At 41.4% G+C, this 24728-nt stretch overlaps 3 protein-coding genes across 5 annotated transcripts in view; 1 reads left to right on the plus strand and 2 right to left on the minus strand.

The window, feature by feature from the left end:
• fra10ac1 (FRA10A associated CGG repeat 1) overlaps positions 1-24728 on the minus strand; it is an 855621-nt gene that overhangs the window by 476510 nt on the left and 354383 nt on the right. The gene's annotated exons all lie outside the window — the stretch shown is intronic.
• Positions 1-24728, minus strand: part of LOC101885302 (uncharacterized) — a 25296-nt gene continuing 568 nt past the window's right edge. The window contains exons 2-7 of the mRNA XM_073918075.1: positions 24298-24423; positions 19989-20101; positions 18013-18217; positions 17727-17809; positions 980-17647; positions 1-732 (exon numbers count right to left, since the gene is read on the minus strand). Coding sequence (XP_073774176.1) covers positions 685-732; positions 980-17647; positions 17727-17809; positions 18013-18217; positions 19989-20101; positions 24298-24423 — 17243 coding nt within the window. The 3' untranslated portion in view covers positions 1-684. The remainder of the gene's footprint in view (positions 733-979; positions 17648-17726; positions 17810-18012; positions 18218-19988; positions 20102-24297; positions 24424-24728) is intronic.
• ghrhr2 (growth hormone releasing hormone receptor 2) overlaps positions 21207-24728 on the plus strand; it is a 24024-nt gene continuing 20502 nt past the window's right edge. The window contains exon 1 of one of the 3 annotated variants that reach the window (XM_073917250.1): positions 21207-21527. The gene's annotated coding sequence lies outside the window, so the exon portion shown is untranslated. Of the gene's footprint in view, positions 21528-24180; positions 24593-24728 lie in introns of those variants that run through there. The other 2 variants (XM_073917252.1, XM_073917253.1) reach the window with 2 other exon arrangements.

Here is a 24728-nt window from a genome sequence, read left to right on the forward strand (position 1 = left end):
TTATAGGAGAAATGGTGCCTGAAGTCGATTCTGCTAAACTGCTGCCATCTCTAGATATTTCTACTGAGGAGGTGTACATGGCAGTAGTTTCTACAGAACTGGTGCCTTTTCTAGTAGTATCTATAGAACTGGTCCCTAAGGAAGCAGTCGTTTCAGCTGGAGTGGTGCCATCTGTGGTAGACTGTGCAGAAGTGGTGACAGGAAAAGAAGTTTCCACAGAAGTGGTGACAGGAAAAGAAGTTTCTACAGAAGTGGTGTACAGGGCAGTTGTTCCAGCAGACAAACTCCTTGATGTACTAAAATCTGCAGTAGTGGATCTAAAGGTAGTTTTGGGAGATTCTGCTAAAGTTGTGTCGGCTGTAATGGTTTCTACAAAAGTGGTGTACTTGGCAGTAGTTTCTAAAGAAGCAGACTCTGGGAAAGCAGTCGTTTTTGCAGTGGTGGTGCTATGGGTAGTATATTCTACAGAAATGGTGAGTGGGGATACAGTTTCTACAGACTTGCTCTGCATAGGAGATTTCCCTACCAAAGTGCTCAAGGTAGACATTTCTCCAGAAGTGGTGGCTGGAGTAGTTGTTTCAACAAAACCACTGCCAAGCACAACAAAGTCTGCAAAAAAAGATTCTTCTGCAGTAGTTTCTACATAAGTGGTGTCTGTGGTAGGAGTTTGTACAGCAGCAATGCCTAAGGAATGGATTTTTCCATCCAAGGTGGTACCTGGGGTAGTAGAGTCTACAGAATAGGAGACATGGGAAGAAGTTTCAGCAGAAATGTTGCCTGCTTCAGTAGTTTCTACAAAACTGGTGTCTATGGAATCGGTTGTTATCACAGAGGTGGAGCCACGAGTAGTGGATTCCACAAAAGTTGTAAATGGGGAAGTAGTTTCTACTGAAGTAGTTTTCAAGGCAGTAGTCTCTACAGAAGTGGTGGCTGGTAAAGTTACTGTTTTGAAAAAAGTAGATGTTGGGTTCCTACTCACCAAGGGTTTTGTTGCAGCGGAGGATTCTGATGTGCTAGATTCTATAGAAGCGGTTGCCGTGGTAGTTTTGGAAGAAATGATGCCTGATAAAGATTCTGCATAAGTGGTGCTTGCTGTAGTAGTTTCTACTGAAGTGGAGTACATGGCAGAAGTTTCTACAGACGTTGTGCCTCGGTAAGCAGTTGTTTCAGCAGGGGTGGTGCCATGGATGGTAGATTGTACAGTAGTGGTGACTGGAATAGTAGTTTCTACTGAAGTGGTGTATGGGGCAGTTGTTGCAGCAGAGAAACTGCCTGACGTACTAGTCACGATGGTAGAAGATTGTACAGAAGAGGTAAATGGGGAAGTGGTTTCTACTGAAGTGGTGTATGGGGCAGTTGTTGCAGCAGAGGTAGAGCCTGACATACTTGATTCTGTAAAAGTTGCTCCAAATGTAGTTTTGGCAGAAATAGTGCCTGATGAAGTTGACTCTGCTAAAGTGCTGCCAACTGTAGTAGTTTCTACTGAAGTGGTGGCTGGAGAAGCAGTTGTTTCAGAAAGGGTGGTGCCATGAATAGTAGATTGTACAGAAGTGGTGACTGGAGTGGTAATTTCTGCTAAAATGGTGTATGGGGCAGTTGTTGCAGCAGAGAAACTGCCTGACGTACTAGATTCTGCAGAAGTTGCTCCAAAGGTAGCTTTGGGAGAAATAGTGTCTGATGAAGTTGATTCTGCTAAAGTGCTGCCAACTGTAGTGGTTTCTACTGAAGAGGTGTACATGGCAGTACTTTCCACAGAAGTGCTGCCTAGGTAAGCAGTTGTTTCAGCAGGGGTGGTACCATGGATAGGAAATTGTACAGAAGTGGTGACTGGAATAGTAGTTTCTACTAAAGTGGTGTATGGGGTAGTTGTTGCAGCAGAGAAACTGCCTGACGTACTAGATTCTGCAGAAGCGGTTCCAAATGTAGTTTTGGCCGAAAATGTGCCAGATGAAGTAGATTTTGCTAAAGTGGTGCCCACTGTAGTGGATTCTACTAAAGAGCTGTATAGGGCAGTAGTTTCAGCAGAAGTGGTGCCTTTGGAAGCAGTTGCTTCTGCAGGAGTAGCGCCGACGGTAGTAGATTGTACAGAAGTAGTGATTGGTGAAGTGGTTTCTAGTGAAGTGGTGTACAAGGCAGTTGTTGCAGCTGAGGTATTACTTGATGCACTAGACTCTGCAGAAGTAGTTGCCAATGTAGTTCTGGCAGAAATGTTGCCTGATGAAGTAGCTTCTGTTAAAGTTGTATCGGCTGTGGTCTTTTCTATTGAAGTGGTGTACATAGCAGTACTTTCTTCAGAAGTGGTAGCTAGGGAACCAGTCGTTTCAGCAGGAGTGGTGCCATCGGTGGTAAATTGCACAAAAGAGGTGACTGGAAAAGTTGTTTCTACTGAAGTAGTGTAAGGCGCAGTTGTTTCAGCAGAGGTGGTGCCTGACATACTAGATTCAGCAGATGAGGTTCCAAAGGTAGTTCTGGAAGAAATGGTGTCTGATGAAGTAGATGTTGCTAAAGTGGTGCCCGCTGTAGTGAATTCTACCAAAGTGGTGTAAAGGGCATTGGTTTCAGCAGAAGTGGTGCCTGCTCCAGTACTTTCTATAGAGGTGGTTACTATGGAAGAAGTTGCTTCTACAGGGGTAGTGCCGATGGTAGAAGATTGTACAGAAGTGGTGATTGGGGAAGTGGTTTCTACTGAAGTGGTGTATGGGGCAGTTGTTGCAGCAGAGGTAGAGCCTGACATACTTGATTCTGTAAAAGTTGCTCCAAATGTAGTTTTGGCAGAAATAGTGCCTGATGAAGTTGACTCTGCTAAAGTGCTGCCAACTGTAGTAGTTTCTACTGAAGTGGTGGCTGGAGAAGCAGTTGTTTCAGAAAGGGTGGTGCCATGAATAGTAGATTGTACAGAAGTGGTGGCTGGAGTGGTAATTTCTACTGAAGTTGTATACAGGGTAGTTGTTGCAGCAGAGGTAATGCCTGACATAGTAGATTCTGCAGAAGTTGCTTCAAAGGTAGCTTTGGGAGAAATAGTGCCTGATGAAGTTGATTCTGCTAAAGTGCTGCCAACTGTAGTAGTTTCTACTGAAGAGGTGTACATGGCAGTACTTTCCACAGAAGTGCTGCCGAGGTAAGCAGTTGTTTCAGCAGGGGTGGTACCATGGATAGGAAATTGTACAGAAGTGGTGACTGGAATAGTAGTTTCTACAGAAGTGGTGTATGGGGCAGTTGTTGCAGCAGAGAAACTGCCTGACGTACTAGATTCTGCAGAAGTGGTTCCAAATGTAGTTTTGGCCGAAAATGTGCCAGATGAAGTAGATTTTGCTAAAGTGGTGCCCACTGTAGTGGATTCTACTAAAGAGCTGTATAGGGCAGTAGTTTCAGCAGAAGTGGTGCCTTTGGAAGCAGTTGCTTCTGCAGGAGTAGCGCCGATGGAAGTAGATTGTACAGAAGTAGTGATTGGTGAAGTGGTTTCTAGTGAAGTGGTGTACGAGGCAGTTGTTGCAGCTGAGGTATTACTTGATGCACTAGACTCTGCAGAAGTAGTTGCCAATGTAGTTCTGGCAGAAATGTTGCCTGATGAAGTAGCTTCTGTTAAAGTTGTATCGGCTGTGGTCTTTTCTATTGAAGTGGTGTACATGGCAGTACTTTCTTCAGAAGTGGTAGCTAGGGAACCAGTCGTTTCAGCAGGAGTGGTGCCATCGGTGGTAAATTGCACAAAAGAGGTGACTGGAAAAGTTGTTTCTACTGAAGTAGTGTAAGGCGCAGTTGTTTCAGCAGAGGTGGTGCCTGACATACTAGATTCAGCATATGAGGTTCCAAAGGTAGTTCTGGAAGAAATGGTGTCTGATGAAGTAGATTTTGCTAAAGTGGTGCCGACTCTAGTGAATTCTACTAAAGTGGTGTAAAGGGCATTAGTTTCAGCAGAAGTGGTGCCTGCTCCAGCACTTTCTATAGAGGTGGTGACTATGGAAGCAGTTGCTTCTACAGGGGTAGTGCCGATGGTAGAAGATTGTACAGAAGTGGTGATTGGGGAAGTGGTTTCTACTGAAGTGGTGTATGGGGCAGCTGTTGCAGCAGGGGTAGAGCCTAACATACTCGATTCTGTAATAGTTGCTCCAAATGTAGTTTTGGCAGAAATAGTGCCTGATGAAGTTGACTCTGCTAAAGTGCTGCCAACTGTAGTAGTTTCTACTGAAGTGGTGGCTGGAGAAGCAGTTGTTTCAGAAAGGGTGGTGCCATGAATAGTAGATTGTACAGAAGTGGTGGCTGGAGTGGTAATTTCTACTGAAGTTGTATACAGGGTAGTTGTTGCAGCAGAGGTAATGCCTGACATAGTAGATTCTGCAGAAGTTGCTCCAAAGGTAGCTTTGGGAGAAATAGTGCCTGATGAAGTTGATTCTGCTAAAGTGCTGCCAACTGTAGTAGTTTCTACTGAAGAGGTGTACATGGCAGTACTTTCCACAAAAGTGATGCCTAGGTAAGCAGTTGTTTCAGCAGGGGTGGTACCATGGATAGGAGAATGTACAGAAGTGGTGACTGGAATGGTAGTTTCTACTAAAGTGGTGTATGGTGCAGTTGCTTCAGCAGAGAAACTGCCTGACGTACTAGATTCTACAGAAGTGGCTCCAAAGGTAGTTTTGGCAGAAAAGGTGCCAGATGAAGTAGATTTTGCTAAAGTGGTGCCCACCGTAGTGGATTCTACTAAAGAGCTGTATAGGGCAGTAGTTTCAGCAGAAGTGGTGCCTTTGGAAGCAGTTGCTTCTGCAGGAGTAGCGCCGGCGGTAGTAGATTGTACAGAAGTAGTGATTGGTGAAGTGGTTTCTAGTGAAGTGGTGTACGAGGCAGTTGTTGCAGCTGAGGTATTACTTGATGCACTAGACTCTGCAGAAGTAGTTGCCAATGTAGTTCTGGCAGAAATGTTGCCTGATGAAGTAGCTTCTGTTAAAGTTGTATCGGCTGTGGTCTTTTCTATTGAAGTGGTGTACATGGCAGTACTTTCTTCAGAAGTGGTAGCTAGGGAACCAGTCGTTTCAGCAGGAGTGGTGCCATCGGTGGTAAATTGCACAAAAGAGGTGACTGGAAAAGTTGTTTCTACTGAAGTAGTGTAAGGCGCAGTTGTTTCAGCAGAGGTGGTGCCTGACATACTAGATTCAGCAGATGAGGTTCCAAAGTTAGTTCTGGAAGAAATGGTGTCTGATGAAGTAGATTTTGCTAAAGTGGTGCCCACTCTAGTGAATTCTACTAAAGTGGTGTAAAGGGCATTAGTTTCAGCAGAAGTGGTGCCTGCTCCAGCACTTTCTATAGAGGTGGTGACTATGGAAGCAGTTGCTTCTGCAGGGGTAGTCACGATGGTAGAAGATTGTACAGAAGAGGTAAATAAGGAAGTGGTTTCTACTGAAGTGGTGTATGGGGCAGGTGTTGCAGCAGAGGTAGAGCCTGACATACTTGATTCTGTGAAAATTGCTCCAAATGTCGTTTCGGCAAAAATAGTGCCTGATGAAGTTGACTCTGCTAAAGTGCTGCCAACTGTAGTAGTTTCTACTGAAGTGGTGGCTGGAGAAGCAGTTGTTTCAGAAAGGGTGGTGCCATGTATAGTAGATTGTACAGAAGTGGTGACTGGAGTGGTAATTTCTGCTAAAGTGGTGTATGGGGCAGTTGTTGCAGCAGAGAAACTGCCTGACGTACTAGATTCTGCAGAAGTTGCTCCAAAGGTAGCTTTGGGAGAAATAGTGTCTGATGAAGTTGATTCTGCTAAAGTGCTGCTAACTGTAGTGGTTTCTACTGAAGAGGTGTACATGGCAGTACTTTCCACAGAAGTGCTGCTGAGGTAAGCAGTTGTTTCAGCAGGGGTGGTACCATGGATAGGAAATTGTACAGAAGTGGTGACTGGAATAGTAGTTTCTACAGAAGTGGTGTATGGGGTAGTTGTTGCAGCAGAGAAACTGCCTGACGTACTAGATTCTGCAGAAGCGGTTCCAAATGTAGTTTTGGCCGAAAATGTGCCAGATGAAGTAGATTTTGCTAAAGTGTTGCCCACTGTAGTGGATTCTACTAAAGAGCTGTATAGGGCAGTAGTTTCAGCAGAAGTGGTGCCTTTGGAAGCAGTTGCTTCTGCAGGAGTAGCGCCGATGGTAGTAGATTGTACAGAAGTAGTGATTGGTGAAGTGGTTTCTAGTGAAGTGGTGTACGAGGCAGTTGTTGCAGCTGAGGTATTACTTGATGCACTAGACTCTGCAGAAGTAGTTGCCAATGTAGTTCTGGCAGAAATGTTGCCTGATGAAGTAGCTTCTGTTAAAGTTGTATCGGCTGTGGTCTTTTCTATTGAAGTGGTGTACATGGCAGTACTTTCTTCAGAAGTGGTAGCTAGGGAACCAGTCGTTTCAGCAGGAGTGGTGCCATCGGTGGTAAATTGCACAAAAGAGGTGACTGGAAAAGTTGTTTCTACTGAAGTAGTGTAAGGCGCAGTTGTTTCAGCAGAGGTGTTGCCTGACATACTAGATTCAGCAGATGAGGTTCCAAAGGTAGTTCTGGAAGAAATGGTGTATGATGAAGTAGATGTCGCTAAAGTGGTGCCCGCTGTAGTGAATTCTACCAAAGTGGTGTAAAGGGCATTGGTTTCAGCAGAAGTGGTGCCTGCTCCAGTACTTTCTATAGAGGTGGTTACTATGGAAGAAGTTGCTTCTACAGGGGTAGTGCCGATGGTAGAAGATTGTACAGAAGTGGTGATTGGGGAAGTGGTTTCTACTGAAGTGGTGTATGGGGCAGTTGTTGCAGCAGAGGTAGAGCCTGACATACTTGATTCTGTAAAAGTTGCTCCAAATGTAGTTTTGGCAGAAATAGTGTCTGATGAAGTCGATTCTGCTAAAGTGCTGCCAACTGTAGTAGTTTCTACTGAAGTGGTGGCTGGAGAAGCAGTTGTTTCAGAAAGGGTGGTGCCATGAATAGTAGATTGTACAGAAGTGGTGGCTGGAGTGGTAATTTCTACTGAAGTTGTATACAGGGTAGTTGTTGCAGCAGAGGTAATGCCTGACATAGTAGATTCTGCAGAAGTTGCTCCAAAGGTAGCTTTGGGAGAAATAGTGCCTGATGAAGTTGATTCTGCTAAAGTGCTGCCAACTGTAGTAGTTTCTACTGATGAGGTGTACATGGCAGTACTTTCCACAGAAGTGCTGCCGAGGTAAGCAGTTGTTTCAGCAGGGGTGGTACCATGGATAGGAAATTGTACAGAAGTGGTGACTGGAATAGTAGTTTCTACAGAAGTGGTGTATGGGGCAGTTGTTGCAGCAGAGAAACTGCCTGACGTACTAGATTCTGCAGAAGCGGTTCCAAATGTAGTTTTGGCCGAAAATGTGCCAGATGAAGTAGATTTTGCTAAAGTGGTGCCCACTGTAGTGGATTCTACTAAAGAGCTGTATAGGGCAGTAGTTTCAGCAGAAGTGGTGCCTTTGGAAGCAGTTGCTTCTGCAGGAGTAGCGCCGGCGGTAGTAGATTGTACAGAAGTAGTGATTGGTGAAGTGGTTTCTAGTGAAGTGGTGTACGAGGCAGTTGTTGCAGCTGAGGTATTACTTGATGCACTAGACTCTGCAGAAGTAGTTGCCAATGTAGTTCTGGCAGAAATGTTGCCTGATGAAGTAGCTTCTGTTAAAGTTGTATCGGCTGTGGTCTTTTCTATTGAAGTGGTGTACATGGCAGTACTTTCTTCAGAAGTGGTAGCTAGGGAACCAGTCGTTTCAGCAGGAGTGGTGCCATCGGTGGTAAATTGCACAAAAGAGGTGACTGGAAAAGTTGTTTCTACTGAAGTAGTGTAAGGCGCAGTTGTTTCAGCAGAGGTGGTGCCTGACATACTAGATTCAGCAGATGAGGTTCCAAAGGTAGTTCTGGAAGAAATGGTGTCTGATGAAGTAGATTTTGCTAAAGTGGTGCCCACTCTAGTGAATTCTACTAAAGTGGTGTAAAGGGCATTAGTTTCAGCAGAAGTGGTGCCTGCTCCAGCACTTTCTATAGAGGTGGTGACTATGGAAGCAGTTGCTTCTGCAGGGGTAGTCACGATGGTAGAAGATTGTATAGAAGAGGTAAATAAGGAAGTGGTTTCTACTGAAGTGGTGTATGGGGCAGGTGTTGCAGCAGAGGTAGAGCCTGACATACTTGATTCTGTGAAAATTGCTCCAAATGTCGTTTCGGCAAAAATAGTGCCTGATGAAGTTGACTCTGCTAAAGTGCTGCCAACTGTAGTAGTTTCTACTGAAGTGGTGGCTGGAGAAGCAGTTGTTTCAGAAAGGGTGGTGCCATGTATAGTAGATTGTACAGAAGTGGTGACTGGAGTGGTAATTTCTGCTAAAGTGGTGTATGGGGCAGTTGTTGCAGCAGAGAAACTGCCTGACGTACTAGATTCTGCAGAAGTTGCTCCAAAGGTAGCTTTGGGAGAAATAGTGTCTGATGAAGTTGATTCTGCTAAAGTGCTGCTAACTGTAGTAGTTTCTACTGAAGTGTTGGCTGGAGAAGCAGTAGTTTCAGAAAGGGTGGTGCCATGAATAGTAGATTGTACAGAAGTGGTGGCTGGAGTGGTAATTTCTACTGAAGTTGTATACAGGGTAGTTGTTGCAGCAGAGGTAATGCCTGACATAGTAGATTCTGCAGAAGTTGCTCCAAAGGTAGCTTTGGGAGAAATAGTGCCTGATGAAGTTGATTCTGCTAAAGTGCTGCCAACTGTAGTAGTTTCTACTGATGAGGTGTACATGGCAGTACTTTCCACAGAAGTGCTGCCGAGGTAAGCAGTTGTTTCAGCAGGGGTGGTACCATGGATAGGAAATTGTACAGAAGTGGTGACTGGAATAGTAGTTTCTACAGAAGTGGTGTATGGGGCAGTTGTTGCAGCAGAGAAACTGCCTGACGTACTAGATTCTGCAGAAGCGGTTCCAAATGTAGTTTTGGCCGAAAATGTGCCAGATGAAGTAGATTTTGCTAAAGTGGTGCCCACTGTAGTGGATTCTACTAAAGAGCTGTATAGGGCAGTAGTTTCAGCAGAAGTGGTGCCTTTGGAAGTAGTTGCTTCTGCAGGAGTAGCGCCGATGGTAGAAGATTGTACAGAAGTGGTGATTGGGGAAGTGGTTTCTACTGAAGTGATGTATGGGGCAGCTGTTGCAGCAGGGGTAGAGCCTAACATACTTGATTCTGTAATAGTTGCTCCAAATGTAGTTTTGGCAGAAATAGTGCCTGATGAAGTTGACTCTGCTAAACTGCTGCCAACTGTAGTCGTTTCTACTGAAGTGGTGGCTGGAGAAGCAGTTGTTTCAGAAAGGGTGGTGCCATGGATAGTAGATTGTACAGAAGTGGTGACTGGAGTGGTAATTTCTGCTAAAGTGGTGTATGGGGCAGTTGTTGCAGCAGAGAAACTGCCTGACGTACTAGATTCTGCAGAAGTTGCTTCAAAGGTAGCTTTGGGAGAAATAGTGTCTGATGAAGTTGATTCTGCTAAAGTGCTGCTAACTGTAGTGGTTTCTACTGAAGAGGTGTACATGGCAGTACTTTCCACAGAAGTGCTGCCGAGGTAAGCAGTTGTTTCAGCAGGGGTGGTACCATGGATAGGAAATTGTACAGAAGTGGTGACTGGAATAGTAGTTTCTACAGAAGTGGTGTATGGGGCAGTTGTTGCAGCAGAGAAACTGCCTGACGTACTAGATTCTGCAGAAGCGGTTCCAAATGTAGTTTTGGCCGAAAATGTGCCAGATGAAGTAGATTTTGCTAAAGTGGTGCCCACTGTAGTGGATTCTACTAAAGAGCTGTATAGGGCAGTAGTTTCAGCAGAAGTGGTGCCTTTGGAAGCAGTTGCTTCTGCAGGAGTAGCGCCGATGGTAGTAGATTGTACAGAAGTAGTGATTGGTGAAGTGGTTTCTAGTGAAGTGGTGTACGAGGCAGTTGTTGCAGCTGAGGTATTACTTGATGCACTAGACTCTGCAGAAGTAGTTGCCAATGTAGTTCTGGCAGAAATGTTGCCTGATGAAGTAGCTTCTGTTAAAGTTGTATCGGCTGTGGTCTTTTCTATTGAAGTGGTGTACATGGCAGTACTTTCTTCAGAAGTGGTAGCTAGGGAACCAGTCGTTTCAGCAGGAGTGGTGCCATCGGTGGTAAATTGCACAAAAGAGGTGACTGGAAAAGTTGTTTCTACTGAAGTAGTGTAAGGCGCAGTTGTTTCAGCAGAGGTGTTGCCTGACATACTAGATTCAGCAGATGAGGTTCCAAAGGTAGTTCTGGAAGAAATGGTGTCTGATGAAGTAGATGTCGCTAAAGTGGTGCCCGCTGTAGTGAATTCTACCAAAGTGGTGTAAAGGGCATTGGTTTCAGCAGAAGTGGTGCCTGCTCCAGTACTTTCTAAAGAGGTGGTTACTATGGAAGAAGTTGCTTCTACAGGGGTAGTGCCGATGGTAGAAGATTGTACAGAAGTGGTGATTGGGGAAGTGGTTTCTACTGAAGTGGTGTATGGGGCAGTTGTTGCAGCAGAGGTAGAGCCTGAAATACTTGATTCTGTAAAAGTTGCTCCAAATGTAGTTTTGGCAGAAATAGTGTCTGATGAAGTTGATTCTGCTAAAGTGCTGCCAACTGTAGTAGTTTCTACTGAAGTGGTGGCTGGAGAAGCAGTTGTTTCAGAAAGGGTGGTGCCATGAATAGTAGATTGTACAGAAGTGGTGGCTGGAGTGGTAATTTCTACTGAAGTTGTATACAGGGTAGTTGTTGCAGCAGAGGTAATGCCTGACATAGTAGATTCTGCAGAAGTTGCTCCAAAGGTAGCTTTGGGAGAAATAGTGCCTGATGAAGTTGATTCTGCTAAAGTGCTGCCAACTGTAGTAGTTTCTACTGATGAGGTGTACATGGCAGTACTTTCCACAGAAGTGCTGCCGAGGTAAGCAGTTGTTTCAGCAGGGGTGGTACCATGGATAGGAAATTGTACAGAAGTGGTGACTGGAATAGTAGTTTCTACAGAAGTGGTGTATGGGGCAGTTGTTGCAGCAGAGAAACTGCCTGACGTACTAGATTCTGCAGAAGCGGTTCCAAATGTAGTTTTGGCCGAAAATGTGCCAGATGAAGTAGATTTTGCTAAAGTGGTGCCCACTGTAGTGGATTCTACTAAAGAGCTGTATAGGGCAGTAGTTTCAGCAGAAGTGGTGCCTTTGGAAGCAGTTGCTTCTGCAGGAGTAGTGCCGATGGTAGAAGATTGTACAGAAGTGGTGATTGGGGAAGTGGTTTCTACTGAAGTGATGTATGGGGCAGCTGTTGCAGCAGGGGTAGAGCCTAACATACTTGATTCTGTAATAGTTGCTCCAAATGTAGTTTTGGCAGAAATAGTGCCTGATGAAGTTGACTCTGCTAAACTGCTGCCAACTGTAGTCGTTTCTACTGAAGTGGTGGCTGGAGAAGCAGTTGTTTCAGAAAGGGTGGTGCCATGGATAGTAGATTGTACAGAAGTGGTGACTGGAGTGGTAATTTCTGCTAAAGTGGTGTATGGGGCAGTTGTTGCAGCAGAGAAACTGCCTGACGTACTAGATTCTGCAGAAGTTGCTTCAAAGGTAGCTTTGGGAGAAATAGTGTCTGATGAAGTTGATTCTGCTAAAGTGCTGCTAACTGTAGTGGTTTCTACTGAAGAGGTGTACATGGCAGTACTTTCCACAGAAGTGCTGCCGAGGTAAGCAGTTGTTTCAGCAGGGGTGGTACCATGGATAGGAAATTGTACAGAAGTGGTGACTGGAATAGTAGTTTCTACAGAAGTGGTGTATGGGGCAGTTGTTGCAGCAGAGAAACTGCCTGACGTACTAGATTCTGCAGAAGCGGTTCCAAATGTAGTTTTGGCCGAAAATGTGCCAGATGAAGTAGATTTTGCTAAAGTGGTGCCCACTGTAGTGGATTCTACTAAAGAGCTGTATAGGGCAGTAGTTTCAGCAGAAGTGGTGCCTTTGGAAGCAGTTGCTTCTGCAGGAGTAGCGCCGATGGTAGTAGATTGTACAGAAGTAGTGATTGGTGAAGTGGTTTCTAGTGAAGTGGTGTACGAGGCAGTTGTTGTAGCTGAGGTATTACTTGATGCACTAGACTCTGCAGAAGTAGTTGCCAATGTAGTTCTGGCAGAAATGTTGCCTGATGAAGTAGCTTCTGTTAAAGTTGTATCGGCTGTGGTCTTTTCTATTGAAGTGGTGTACATGGCAGTACTTTCTTCAGAAGTGGTAGCTAGGGAACCAGTCGTTTCAGCAGGAGTGGTGCCATCGGTGGTAAATTGCACAAAAGAGGTGACTGGAAAAGTTGTTTCTACTGAAGTAGTGTAAGGCGCAGTTGTTTCAGCAGAGGTGGTGCCTGACATACTAGATTCAGCAGATGAGGTTCCAAAGGTAGTTCTGGAAGAAATGGTGTCTGATGAAGTAGATTTTGCTAAAGTGGTGCCCACTCTAGTGAATTCTACTAAAGTGGTGTAAAGGGCATTAGTTTCAGCAGAAGTGGTGCCTGCTCCAGTACTTTCTATAGAGGTGGTTACTATGGAAGCAGTTGCTTCTACAGGGGTAGTGCAGATGGTAGAAGATTGTACAGAAGTGGTGATTGGGGAAGTGGTTTCTACTGAAGTGGTGTATGGGGCAGCTGTTGCAGCAGGGGTAGAGCCTAACATACTCGATTCTGTAATAGTTGCTCCAAATGTAGTTTTGGCAGAAATAGTGCCTGATGAAGTTGACTCTGCTAAACTGCTGCCAACTGTAGTAGTTCCTACTGAAGTGGTGGCTGGAGAAGCAATTGTTTCAGAAAGGGTGGTGCCATGGATAGTAGATTGTACAGAAGTGGTGACTGGAGTGGTAATTTCTACTGAAGTTGTATACATGGTAGTTGTTGCAGCAGAGGTAATGCCTGGCATAGTAGATTCTGAAGTTACTGCTCTAAATGTAGCTTTGGGAGAAATAGTGCCTGATGAAGTTGATTCTGCTAAAGTGCTTTCAATTGAAGTAGTTTTTACTGAGGAGGTGTACATGTCAGTAGTTTCTACAGAAGAAGTGGTGTTTAGGAAAGTAGTTGCTTCAGCAGGAGTGGTGCCATTGGTGGTAAATTGCACAAAAGAGGTGACCGGAAAAGTATTTTCTACTGAACTCGTATACCAGGCAGGGGTTGCAGCAGAAGTAGTGCCTGACATAGTAGATTCTGCAGAAGTGGCTCCAAAGGTTGTTATGGGAGAAGTTGTGCCTGATGAAGTTGATTCTGCTAAAGTGCTGCCAACTGTAGTAGTTTCTACTGAAGAGGTGTACATGGCAGTACTTTCCACAGAAGTGCTGCCTAGGTAAGCAGTTGTTTCAGCAGGGGTGGTACCATGGATAGGAGATTGTACAGAAGTGGTGACTGGAATAGTAGTTTCTACAGAAGTGGTGTATGGGGCGGTTGTTGCAGCAGAGAAACTGCCTGACATACTAGATTCTGCAGAAGTGGCTCCAAATGTAGTTTTGGCAGAAAAGGTGCCAGATGAAGTAGATTTTGCTAAAGTGGTGCTCACCATAGTAGATTCTAATAAAGAGCTGTATAGGGCAGTAGTTTCAGCAGAAGTGGTGCCTTTGGAAGCAGTTGCTTCTGCAGGAGTAGCGCCGACGGTATTAGATTGTACAGAAGTAGTGATTGGTGAAGTGATTTCTAGTGAAGTGGTGTACGAGGCAGTTGTTGCAGCTGAGGTATTACTTGATGCACTAGACTCTGCAGAAGTAGTTTCCAATGCAGTTCTGGCAGAAATCTTGCCTGATGAAGTAGATTCGGTTAAAGTTGCATTGGCTGTGGTCTTTTCTATTGAAGTGGTGTACATGGCAGTACTTTCTACAGAAGTGGTAGCTAGGGAACCAGTTGTTTCAGCAGGAGTGGTGCCATCGGAGGTAAATTGCACAAAAGAGGTGACCGGAAAAGTTGTTTCTACTGAAGTAGTGTAAGGCGCAGTTGTTTCAGCAGAGGTAGTGCCTGACATACTAGATTCAGCAGATGAGGTTCCAAAGGTGTCTGATGAAGTAAATTTTGCTAAAGTGGTGCCCACTCTAGTGAATTCTACTAAAGTGGTGTAAAGGGCATTAGTTTCAGCAGAAGTGGTGCCTGCCCCAGTACTTTCGTTAGAAGTGATGCCTATGGAAGTAGTTGCTTCTGCAGGGGTAGTGCTGACAGTAGAAGATTGTACAGAAGTGGTGATTGGGAAAGTAGTCTCTACTGAAGTGGTGTACAGGGCACTAGTTTCAGCAGATGTGGTGTCTGTTCTAGTGGTCTCTATGAAAGTGGTGTTTAGTTCAGCAATTGTTTCAGCAGATGTGGTGCCAGAGGTAGTTGTCTCTACAAAAGTGCTGCTTAGTTCAACAATTGTTTTGGGAGAGGTGATGCCTGGGGTAGTAGATTCTACAGAAGCTGTGCCGAGGAAATCAGTTGTTTTTGCAAATGTGGTGCCACGCAAGACAGTTGTTGCAGCAGAGGTTGTGCCTGGCATAGTAGATTCTGCAGAAGTTGCTCCAAAGGTGGCTTTAGGAGAAATAGTGCCTGCTGAAGTTGATTCTGCTAAAGTGCTTTCAATTGAAGTAGTTTCTACTGAGGTGTACATGTCAGTAGTTTCTACAGAAGAAGTGGTGTTTAGGGAAGTAGTTGTTTCAGCAGGAGTGGTGCCATCGGTGGTAAATTGCAAAAAAGAGGTGACCGGAAAAGTATTTTCTACTGAACTGGTATACAGGGCAGGGGTTGCAGCAGAGGTAATGCCTGACATAGTAGATTCTGCAGAAGTTGCTTCAAAGGTTGTTATGGGAGAAATAGTGCCTGATGAAGTGGATTCTGCTAAAGTGGTGTCCACTGTAGTGAATTCTACCAAAGTGGTGTAAAGGGCATTGGTTTCAGCAGAAGTGGTGCCTGCTCCAGGACTTTCAATAGAAGTGATGCCTATGGAAGCAGTTGCTTCTTCAGGGGTAGTGCTGACGGTAGTAGATTCTACAGAAGCGGTGCCGAGGAAATCAGTAGTTTTTACAAATGTGGTGCCACGCAAGACAGTTGTTGCAGCAGAGGTTGTGCCTAGCATAGTAGATTCTGCAGATGTAGTTCTCAATGTAGATTTTGCAGAAATCCTGCCCGATGAAGTAGATTCTGCAAATGTGGTGCCCAATGTAGTGTTTTCTATGGACGTGGTGTGCTGGGCACTAGTTTCAACAGAAGTGGTGTCCAGGGAAGCAGTGGTTTCAGCAGGTGTCATGTCATGGAAAGTAGATTGTACAGAAGTGTTGATTGGGGAAGTGGTTTCTATTAAAGTTGTGTACAAGGCAGTAGTTTCAGCAGATGTGCTGCCTGCTCTAGTAGTCTCTACAAAAGTGGTGTTTTGTTCAGCAATTGTTTTGGCAGAGGTGGCGCCAGAGGTAGTTGATTCTACAGAAGTTGTGCCTGCAGACTCGGGTGTTTTGGCAAGCATGGTGGCAAGGGTAGTAGATTCTACAAATGTGGTGACTGGGGAAGTGGTTTCTACTGAAGTGGTTTCTATGTGCAAAGCAGTAGTTTCAGCAGATGTGGGACCTGTTCTATTAGTTTCTACAAGCGTTGTGCTTAGTTCAGCAATTGTTTTGACAGAGGTGGTGCCTGGGGTAGTAGATTTTACAAAAGCTGTGCAGGGGGAAGCAGCTGTGTCAGCAGACTCTGTGTGATGGGTAATAGACTGTGAAGAAGTGGTGACTGGGGAAGTGGCTTCTACTGAAGTCGTGTGCAGATCACTAGTTTCAGCAAAAGTTGCGCCTGTTGTAGTGGTTTCTATAGTGGTGCCTAGGTAAGCAGTTGTCTCGGCAAAGTTGGTGCCATGGGTAGTAGTTTCTACAAAAGTCAAGTGGGGAAAAGTAGTTTCTACTGAAGTGGTTTCCCAAGCAGTAGTCTCTACAGAAGTGTTGCCTGGTAAAGTTGCTACTACAAACGTGGGTCCTGGGGTATCAGGGGTACTAGTCTTGGAAGAAATGAAGTCTGATGATATAGGTTTTGAAAAAGTGGTGTCGACGGTAGTAATTTCTTCTGAAGTGGTGCCCATTGTAGTAGTTTCTAATGAAGAGGTGTACACTGCAGGCATTTTAGCTGAGGTGGTACCTGTTCTAGTAATTTCTAGAGATGTGGTGCCTATGGAAGGAGCCGTTTTAGCAGAAGTGGTGATAGGGGTAAAGGATTCTATAAAAGAGCTGAGTGGGGAAGTTGTTTCTACTGAAGTGGTAGCTAAGGCAGTAGTCCCTATAGAAGCGGTGACTGGAAAACTTATTGCAGATGTGAGGCTTGGGGTAGCTATTTTTGTCAGAGTTGTATCCATGATAGTGATTTCTCCTGAAGTGGTAGCAGTTTCCATCATAGTATATTCTTTTAAAGTAGTAGTAGTTTTGTCAGATGTGGTGCTAGTGTCTAGTACAGTGTCAGCAGAAGGAGTGGCTGGGGTAGTAATTTCAAACCAGCCCAGCATAGTAGCTTCTGCCAAAATGGGTTCCAGGGTATTTGTTTCTTCATAAATAGTGGCTGGGGTAGTTGTTTCAAGCAAACTGCTACCTAGCATTGTAGTTTCTCCCAAAGTGGATTCCAGTGTAGTAGCAGTTGTAACAGTTGGAATAACACTAAAGCCCCAAAGACCATAATCTGTCTCAGACTGCACATTAGTAGTAGCAGTTGCAGTTTCAGTGCTTGGTTTTGCAACATCACTTGATGTTTTGGTGGTACCAAGTACATCGGGGGGCCAGAAGGTAACAGTGTTTGTTTGTATAGTATAGTCTGGACTTGAAGGGGTGCTTGAAAATTCCTCAAATGGAACAGTGGGTATGACATCCAAATCCCAAAAACCAAAATCTAACTCGACATCGGCATCAACAGCAGAAGTTGCAATTTTGGTGATTCTGCCTGGCTTTGTAGCAGCACTTGATTCTTCAGCTTTCTGGGTTACACCAAGAGTTAAATCAGATGGCTTGAAGGAAATAGAGCTTGTACTCATAGTAGGGTCTATGTATGCAGGCATGCTTGATAATTGAGGTGACTTCGGGGTGGTTTTTGGAGCTACTTCAAACGCCTCATATTGAGCAGTGGGTATGTCTTCAAATTCCCAAAGTAGAGAATCAGTCTCAGAACCTACAATGGCATTAACATCACAAGATTTATTACTGTTTTTTGTCTTATGGGTTGTATCAAGAGATACAGTGGTTGGCCTAATGGAAATGGTGCCTGTAGTGGGGTCTGGATCCACAGGTGTGCTTGATGATATGTCTGTTTTTGCTTGTGTTTTTTCTGTCAGAGACGTACCAAGATTTTGCTCAGCTGGCTCAAAAAAAAATGAGGGGTTGACATGGTCTTTCCTCAAATCGAAATAATCAAAATCTAGATAATCAGTTTCTACTGTATCAGGAGGAAAGTCAAGTAATTCAGTAGTGACAGCACTAGGAGATTTAGACTCTGAAGAAGAAGAAGAAATCCCAGGTTGGATGATCTGTAAGGGGACAGTGAATTTTGCAATCTTCGGTATAAAGGAATCCGTCGGAACTGAATCAAACTCCCAATCAAAATCAAATACATCTTGTCTTCGTTTTCTACTGCCCTTTTTGAAAGGGATCATGTGGTGAACACAGGACACTCTGATCATCTGTGATTTTCCAGTCAAATCAAGATAACTCAGCCGAAGAACATCACCCTTTCAAAAAGTAATAAAACTTTTTTAAAAATCAATACCTTTGAAAAAGCAAAGAAAAAAAACTGTGAAAGGGTTATACCTTAATCTCAGAGCGTTTAACTTTGACAATCACAGCATTGTGATGTTTCCACATGATTAGATGAGGGAATTGCCTGGAAACATCTTTAGAACAGAGATTGACAAAGCTTCTTTTACATATTTAAGAGGCTTAAATGTTTAAGGTACCAGTTCACATCTTTGTTTTCATTATTTTTATGCAAATTACAAAGTCATGGACAATTTTTAAAAAACATTGAATCCGACAAACTTTTAAATTGCTGCAGTCACGAAAATAATAGTGTAATCCACCAATGACAAATACTCACCCAAAACTTTAACATCTTCAACCTTTTTGCTTGGTAATTTTACAATCACAGATAACTTTCCACAAATAACTTCAGGTGATTGTTCTGCAGAAAGTATTTCATATGGCAAGATGGCATGACAGGTAGCAGTGCCAAAGAAATTCCTCATTAGAAGACGATCAAAATAAAGTACTCTCACAGAGTAGTACGTCCTTTTGCCCCGAGTCTGAGGAATTAAACAGACAATTTCAAAAATTATAAACATTTTTACATTTTATTAGCAAACAATCAGTCGTCACGCTGCTTGGGTAAGATGCCTGAATGTGGACACATTTATATAATATGAAACTTGTTATCTAGCTTGACAAGCATGACGTAAAAATTTCAAACTGAGCTTTGGTGCATTAGCTGGCACTAAGCCAGAGAAGAACGCGTCATATTATCAACAATTGTGCAGTGTTTAACCAGCCAATGCTTATTTTGTGTTTTAGAAATGTAAATACACAAGTACTAGTAAAACGATACATTTAGAGTTTGTAGAGCACACAAGAAAGTCTTGGAAGTCTAACAATTCATTCAAATATAATTTACTGATGTGTATTATTCATATATTATTCATGCGCGTAGTGAAAGTAACAATAAAGTTCAATCTATATTTCTCCCAGCTGGCCATCCACTTGCTTGCATGCATGCATGCATTTTAGGAGTAACTAGTAAATGTATGTGCTGAATCCTGTGGTTTCTGCTTCTATTAATGAAGCAAATGCACAGCCATAAGTAAACATGGAGATGTCATCTCGAGTTATAGATCACAATCAAGATAATTTATACATAATTGTTTGTGGTTAGTTCGATACCGGTGCTAAATTGATACTATTAAAACGGTACCGGTGCCAAAATGGTGCCTGAACAGATACTTTTTAGCAACAAAATGATTTGACCAAAAAATAAAAATAAAAATAAATAAATAAATAAATAAATATATAAATAAATAAATATATATATATATATATATATATATATATATATATATATATATATATATATATATATATATATATATAAATATATATATATGTAGGTCATCCGGGAACTTCTCTCATACCACATACTGTTTTTTGAATTCTATGAATTTGAACATACTACTCGCCTCGCATACTGTTTTTAGCGTACTATGTAGTATTGAAGTATGCGATTTCGAAAGTAGCCAATCTGTAACACTGATGTACTGGATCAGGTCCAATATGTATTGGACACTGTATTGCCTACTTTGGTTATGTCCATGCCACTGTGACGGTTTGGTTTAGGATAGGTGTAGATGTTAATATTGTGAGTGTTAGGGTAGGTGTAGACGTTAATGACACAACGTAATGGGTAATTTCATAGTAAATATAAATAATTCTCATTTCTAGCAACAACCACTCATGCATGCACGTCCACCACGTATTAGGCCTGATCCAGTACATCATCATGCTACAGGCTGCAGTAAGGAAATGCTCAGATTGCTAGTAAAATATTTTAAAATATATTTGTATAAATTACCTATATTTTAAGTCAGACAATTTACAACTTAAGGGACGTGATGTTTAAATTAAAATTATTTCATTTCATAAGTTTGGGGTTTACTTCTGCCAGAGTTTTCTGTTTTTTCTCACATCCACTATATTTCAACTCGACATCACATGAGTATCAAGATTCCTTATGACAAAAACAAAACATTGAAAATGAACAAATAAACCATTATTTTTTTAAACATGAAATGGTGTATAATAAATAGGTTGGTGTAAATGTTTTTAATCAAGTTTTGGTATTATTGAGCTAGATTTGATTAGTCATTGGGATATGTTTTTGTTGCTTTGGCAAAAACCTGGCAAGCCTGACAATACACAAACTATTTATTAAAAAATGGTTCACCAAATTGAGTAAAAATACAATTTTGTACATAAATCTTTAAAAAATACATAATTTAAATTGCTATTGCAAGGAGAATGTCTTACCCAGTTTTGAGCATAGCAGCCTTTGAAATAGATCCTTAACAGCATTGAGGGGCCTTGATTCTTTTTGATGCACCGACACTGCTTTTGGGAGGGTGAAGCATTCTGTTCTGAATCTGCAATAAGCATGTGAAGCAATTCAGAGAAATTCATGTTTACTTGTAAACACCACTGATTCAAACAATAAACACTGATATGCAATCTTTATTTTCAAGTTGTTGAGGAAAGACTTAAAATGACAAATGCCATCTATGTTGACCCAAGCAGGGAGTTTGATCTGCAGGTAATCAGACCAATTATATCACTTTTAGTTGCTTATTTGTTTTAAATATGACTTTACACAATGGTCAAAATAGTGTGCTAACGTTAAGTTTTCTTAATATGATTGTTTTATTAAAGTATTTCAAATGGTACCTCGTTCTTTTGATTTAAAGCTGAATCTTCAGCATTATTACATCTGCAGCATCATTTGAACAGCCAATTACTGTGGACTGAATTCAGGCATTTAAAAAGCGAAATCAAGGCTGCGGTGGTAAAAAACCCGCAAGTATCGCCTGTGTCACAGAGTAATGTTGTGTACCTGGCTGTATATCTTATCAGCGAAGAGAAAACGACACATATTTTAAATTTCACCGTCTTCCTAGTGACCCGAAAGGTCTGTTCTGAATGGAATGTGTAAATAAAGAGAGATATCAGACCTCATTTAAGGAAAATGGCACTAGTTAGCTAACGTTTTCTTTCCCAAACACAGTTAAGATGCCATTTATCAAACTCAAGTTAATGAACAATCCTTTACTAATAGACTTGTCACGATACTGAATTGCGGTATTGAAATTTATAAAGACCATCAATTTCCCACTAACATTTAAGCACTGTTGAATCATGTTCACCGTTGTTTACTGAGAGCAAACACAGACGAGCAATAGACTGATCTTCGCGGTTTTAAAGAGCCCCTATGGTGGGTTTTCGAAAATGACCTTCCATGTAGTGTGTAACACAGATCTAAGGGAAGTGAAATATTTAGCTAAGGCTTATATCTGAAACTGGACAGCTTTTAACACTATTGATTCATCTAAAAAAAAAAAAAAGTTGTCAACTCTCAGTGGTTAGAATGAATCGTCTTCATAACGAATCTTTAGCCATTTCGGCATGACATGACTACAAAACAATTGCTGCGTGCGCAAACCTGGGAAAACTTAAACTTGTGCCTCGCCCACTAAAACAGCAGCAAAGACAAACAGATCCTGAAGTCATGAGTCAAGAAGACGCTGTGCTTACCTGGATATAATTGGAAGTGTGAGGGAAAGAAGTGATACAGCAGTCTACACGCTTACAGTGGGCGATTCATTCGTTTGTTAAAAAAAAGGGTAAAGAAAAGACTGATGGCACTTGTGAGAATGGACAGACAATGCACCAGGGTTGCGTGCAAAATAAGGCCAGTTTATTAGGCACAAAGGCTGTCTGCTGCAGTTGAGGAGGAGCACTGACGAGCGCTACAACCCCCTGGCTGGGGATGTGATCTTTGGGCAAAGCAGAGTACAGGTAAGCCCTAAAAACATATAACACTTCACGCAAGAGGTACCATAGCAATAATTGCAAATAGAAATGATCAAAATTACAGCTGAGAAGGAAGAAAAAGTCCAAAATGAAAAATAATTAATAAAATCAGACCTGGCCCATGGCACATTTCATAAGTGTAAGTAAACGGCTTGTCTCCTTGTTTTCTCTAGCTTGCAAAAGGTGTATTTAATTGTGTTGTTACTTGTAACTCTTTATAGTCTCATATCGCGTCTAATGCCACGTTGAAACGCAAGGTGTGCTGTATGAGGTGCCGTATAGGATTTAAATCAAACTTTGCTTATCAACACATACATAAAACACGTGTGTATACACCTATAAATTACTCGCATATACACCTATACTACTGGATGTTCAAAACAACATGGATGAAACTTGTGTATATACATATAAACTTGGCGCATGAATACAACCACATACACACGCACATACATATAAACTCGATCCTCACATAAACACTCACATTAACACACGCACATACATATAAACTTGCTGCATGCAAACACACTTATACACACTCGCATATACATATAAACTCGATTCTCGCATAAATACCCACATTTACATGCACATACATATAAACTCGCAGCATGCAAACACACCTATACATACTCGCATTTACTTGGTCTATGCATATACACCCTCAACAACACGAGCACATACACAAACTCACTGCATGCAAACACACCTATAACATCTCGCGCAAACATACAAAAATAAATAAATAAATAAAATTCACAAACGTTTATCACGAATCTGGTTATTGCAAAGCTTATGAAATAGAAATAATGTGATTAATAGAGGGATTAAATATGTTAAATTATGAACATATGTTATTTCAAATATTAGTCTATATAAATAGACTATTCAAAATAAGAAATATTTTTATTTAAAACCTTTTTATTTAATTAGGTAATTACATGCACAAATATAAATGGACAGATAGAACCCCTAAAGGACGTTCAAAAAGCAACCAGAATTATAAATATAAATGTAAACTCAAGCTAAACTCCTCTATTCTATTGAAAATGTTAATGTTGCCTATAGTCTTCTTGTTTTGTTTTTTACATTTTTATAATTATTATGCTTTTTATATGTATTTACAATGTGGGTGTCAAAATTGCAAGATTTTGGTATCATTTTGACTGTTAATTATTCAGCATATACAAAAAAAAAAAAAAAAAAAAAAAAAAAAAAAAAAAAAACGCTGATTAAAAGACTCTGCTCATCATGTTGGTCAAGTTAACCCCCATGGAAAAGCTATATATATTATCTGGACACTCCTTTTGTGTTTAATAACTACTACTTATATTTTTACAGCAGCTGGCATCCAGCATTTTGCTGCATTAGCCTGTTTATTGGTGACAGGAAAACCCACTTAAGTGCATTCCTGCCCCCTACTGGACATAAGTGTGTATCATAACCCTTGACGAATAGTGAAACCAATAATAAAACAAACATGAAAAAATAATATTAGACAAACATATTTTATTCAAAATGATTACTTAAGCAACCTTATATTTATTAAACCATAATAACATTTCCAATAATTTAATTGCATAATAAACCTTTAATTTTGCAGGAGCATTCCTTTGCATTACCTTTTTATTTATTTATTTTTTAGAATTAGCATAATCTATTTTCATAATTCAACAGATGTAGTTCCTCTATTAATCACATTATTTCTGTTTCTTAAGGTTTGCAATAACCTGATTCATGACAAATAATAATCTTGTTCATTACACTCAAAGGACTTTTACGTTGAAATTAAACTACTTCCTTTTAAAGTGAAATAACTTCCTTTTACTGTGAAAATTCATGCACACACACATATGAAATCACTTGCATATATGTATATACACAACTAACTATATATGTTTGTGAATTTTATTTTGTATGTTTGCACAAGTGTCATTTGGGTGTTTATGCACACATCAAGTTTATATTCTTATATGAGAGTTTATGGGTGTATATGCATAGATCAAGTTTATATGTATATGCGAGTGTGTATAGGTGTGTTTGCATGCAGCAAGTTTATATGTATGTGCGTGTGTTAATGTGAGTGTTTATGTGAGGATCGAGTTTATATGTATGTGCGTGTGTATGTGGGTGTATTCATGCGTCAAGTTTATATGTACATACACAAGTTTCATCCATGTTGTTTTAAACATCCAGTAGTATAGGTGTATATGCGAGTAATTTATAGGTGTATACACACGTGTTTTATGTATGTGTTGATAAGCAAAGTTTGATTTAAATCCTATACGGCACCTCATAGTGCTGCTTTGTTTACAGATTTAAACATTGTGTTTGTGAGCTTGTGTTCCACTGCCATTTGTTGTTGCTATGGCCACCGTCAGCTGTTCCTACACACGTGCAGCAGTCAAGGTTCAGAACAGTTTAGCTTTTGCCTCCGTGTGGATTAATACTGAATGTGTGTCATAGTTAAGAATGGAGCAATATGCTGGTGTTTGACTACACTGCTTAAATTCAACAAATGGACCATCAAAATTAAGTGTGATATATTTCAAATATAAATAAATACATTTCAAATTGTTTTATTGTCAAATAAACACAACATTGAGGAACCATTTAAGTAGAGGTGGAAAAGCACAAAAATAACAACAACAACAAAAAAACGTTAATCACGTTACTTTGTTTATATCTAACTACTCTCAAATCGACATTATATATTAGCCCATAGAGCTTGTGATAAATTTTCTCAAGTACTTACTGACAATCAGGCGTGGATTCGAGTGTCGGGTCATGGCAAACTTGATCCAAAGGATATCCTTACTACAGTTAAACACTGGCTGGTAGACATCAGACACCACGACTCGATCCAAATTGCTCAGATGACCTTGATGAAATAAGTGCATTTGTTATTATTTGAGCAAACGTGTACGCAACCTATATTTTAATCAGACTGAGGTAGCTAAAGTTGGTTTTATATTAGCACATTCGTTCCGTGACAACTTGTGACGGGGTGCCTGTATTGTTTACCACGCTAACGTTACTATAAATATAAGGTCTGAAATCTTATTTAAGTATGACGTCAAAATAACATTAACGTTTGCACCAATGTTGAACTATGATAGCAGACTAATACTATATTTCCTACTTCGAAATTGCAAAATAATATTTTCTGAAATTAAATTATAAAGG

This window comes from Danio rerio, chromosome 12 (assembly GCF_049306965.1).
Source record: "Danio rerio strain Tuebingen ecotype United States chromosome 12, GRCz12tu, whole genome shotgun sequence".
Classification (NCBI taxonomy): domain Eukaryota; kingdom Metazoa; phylum Chordata; class Actinopteri; order Cypriniformes; family Danionidae; genus Danio; species Danio rerio.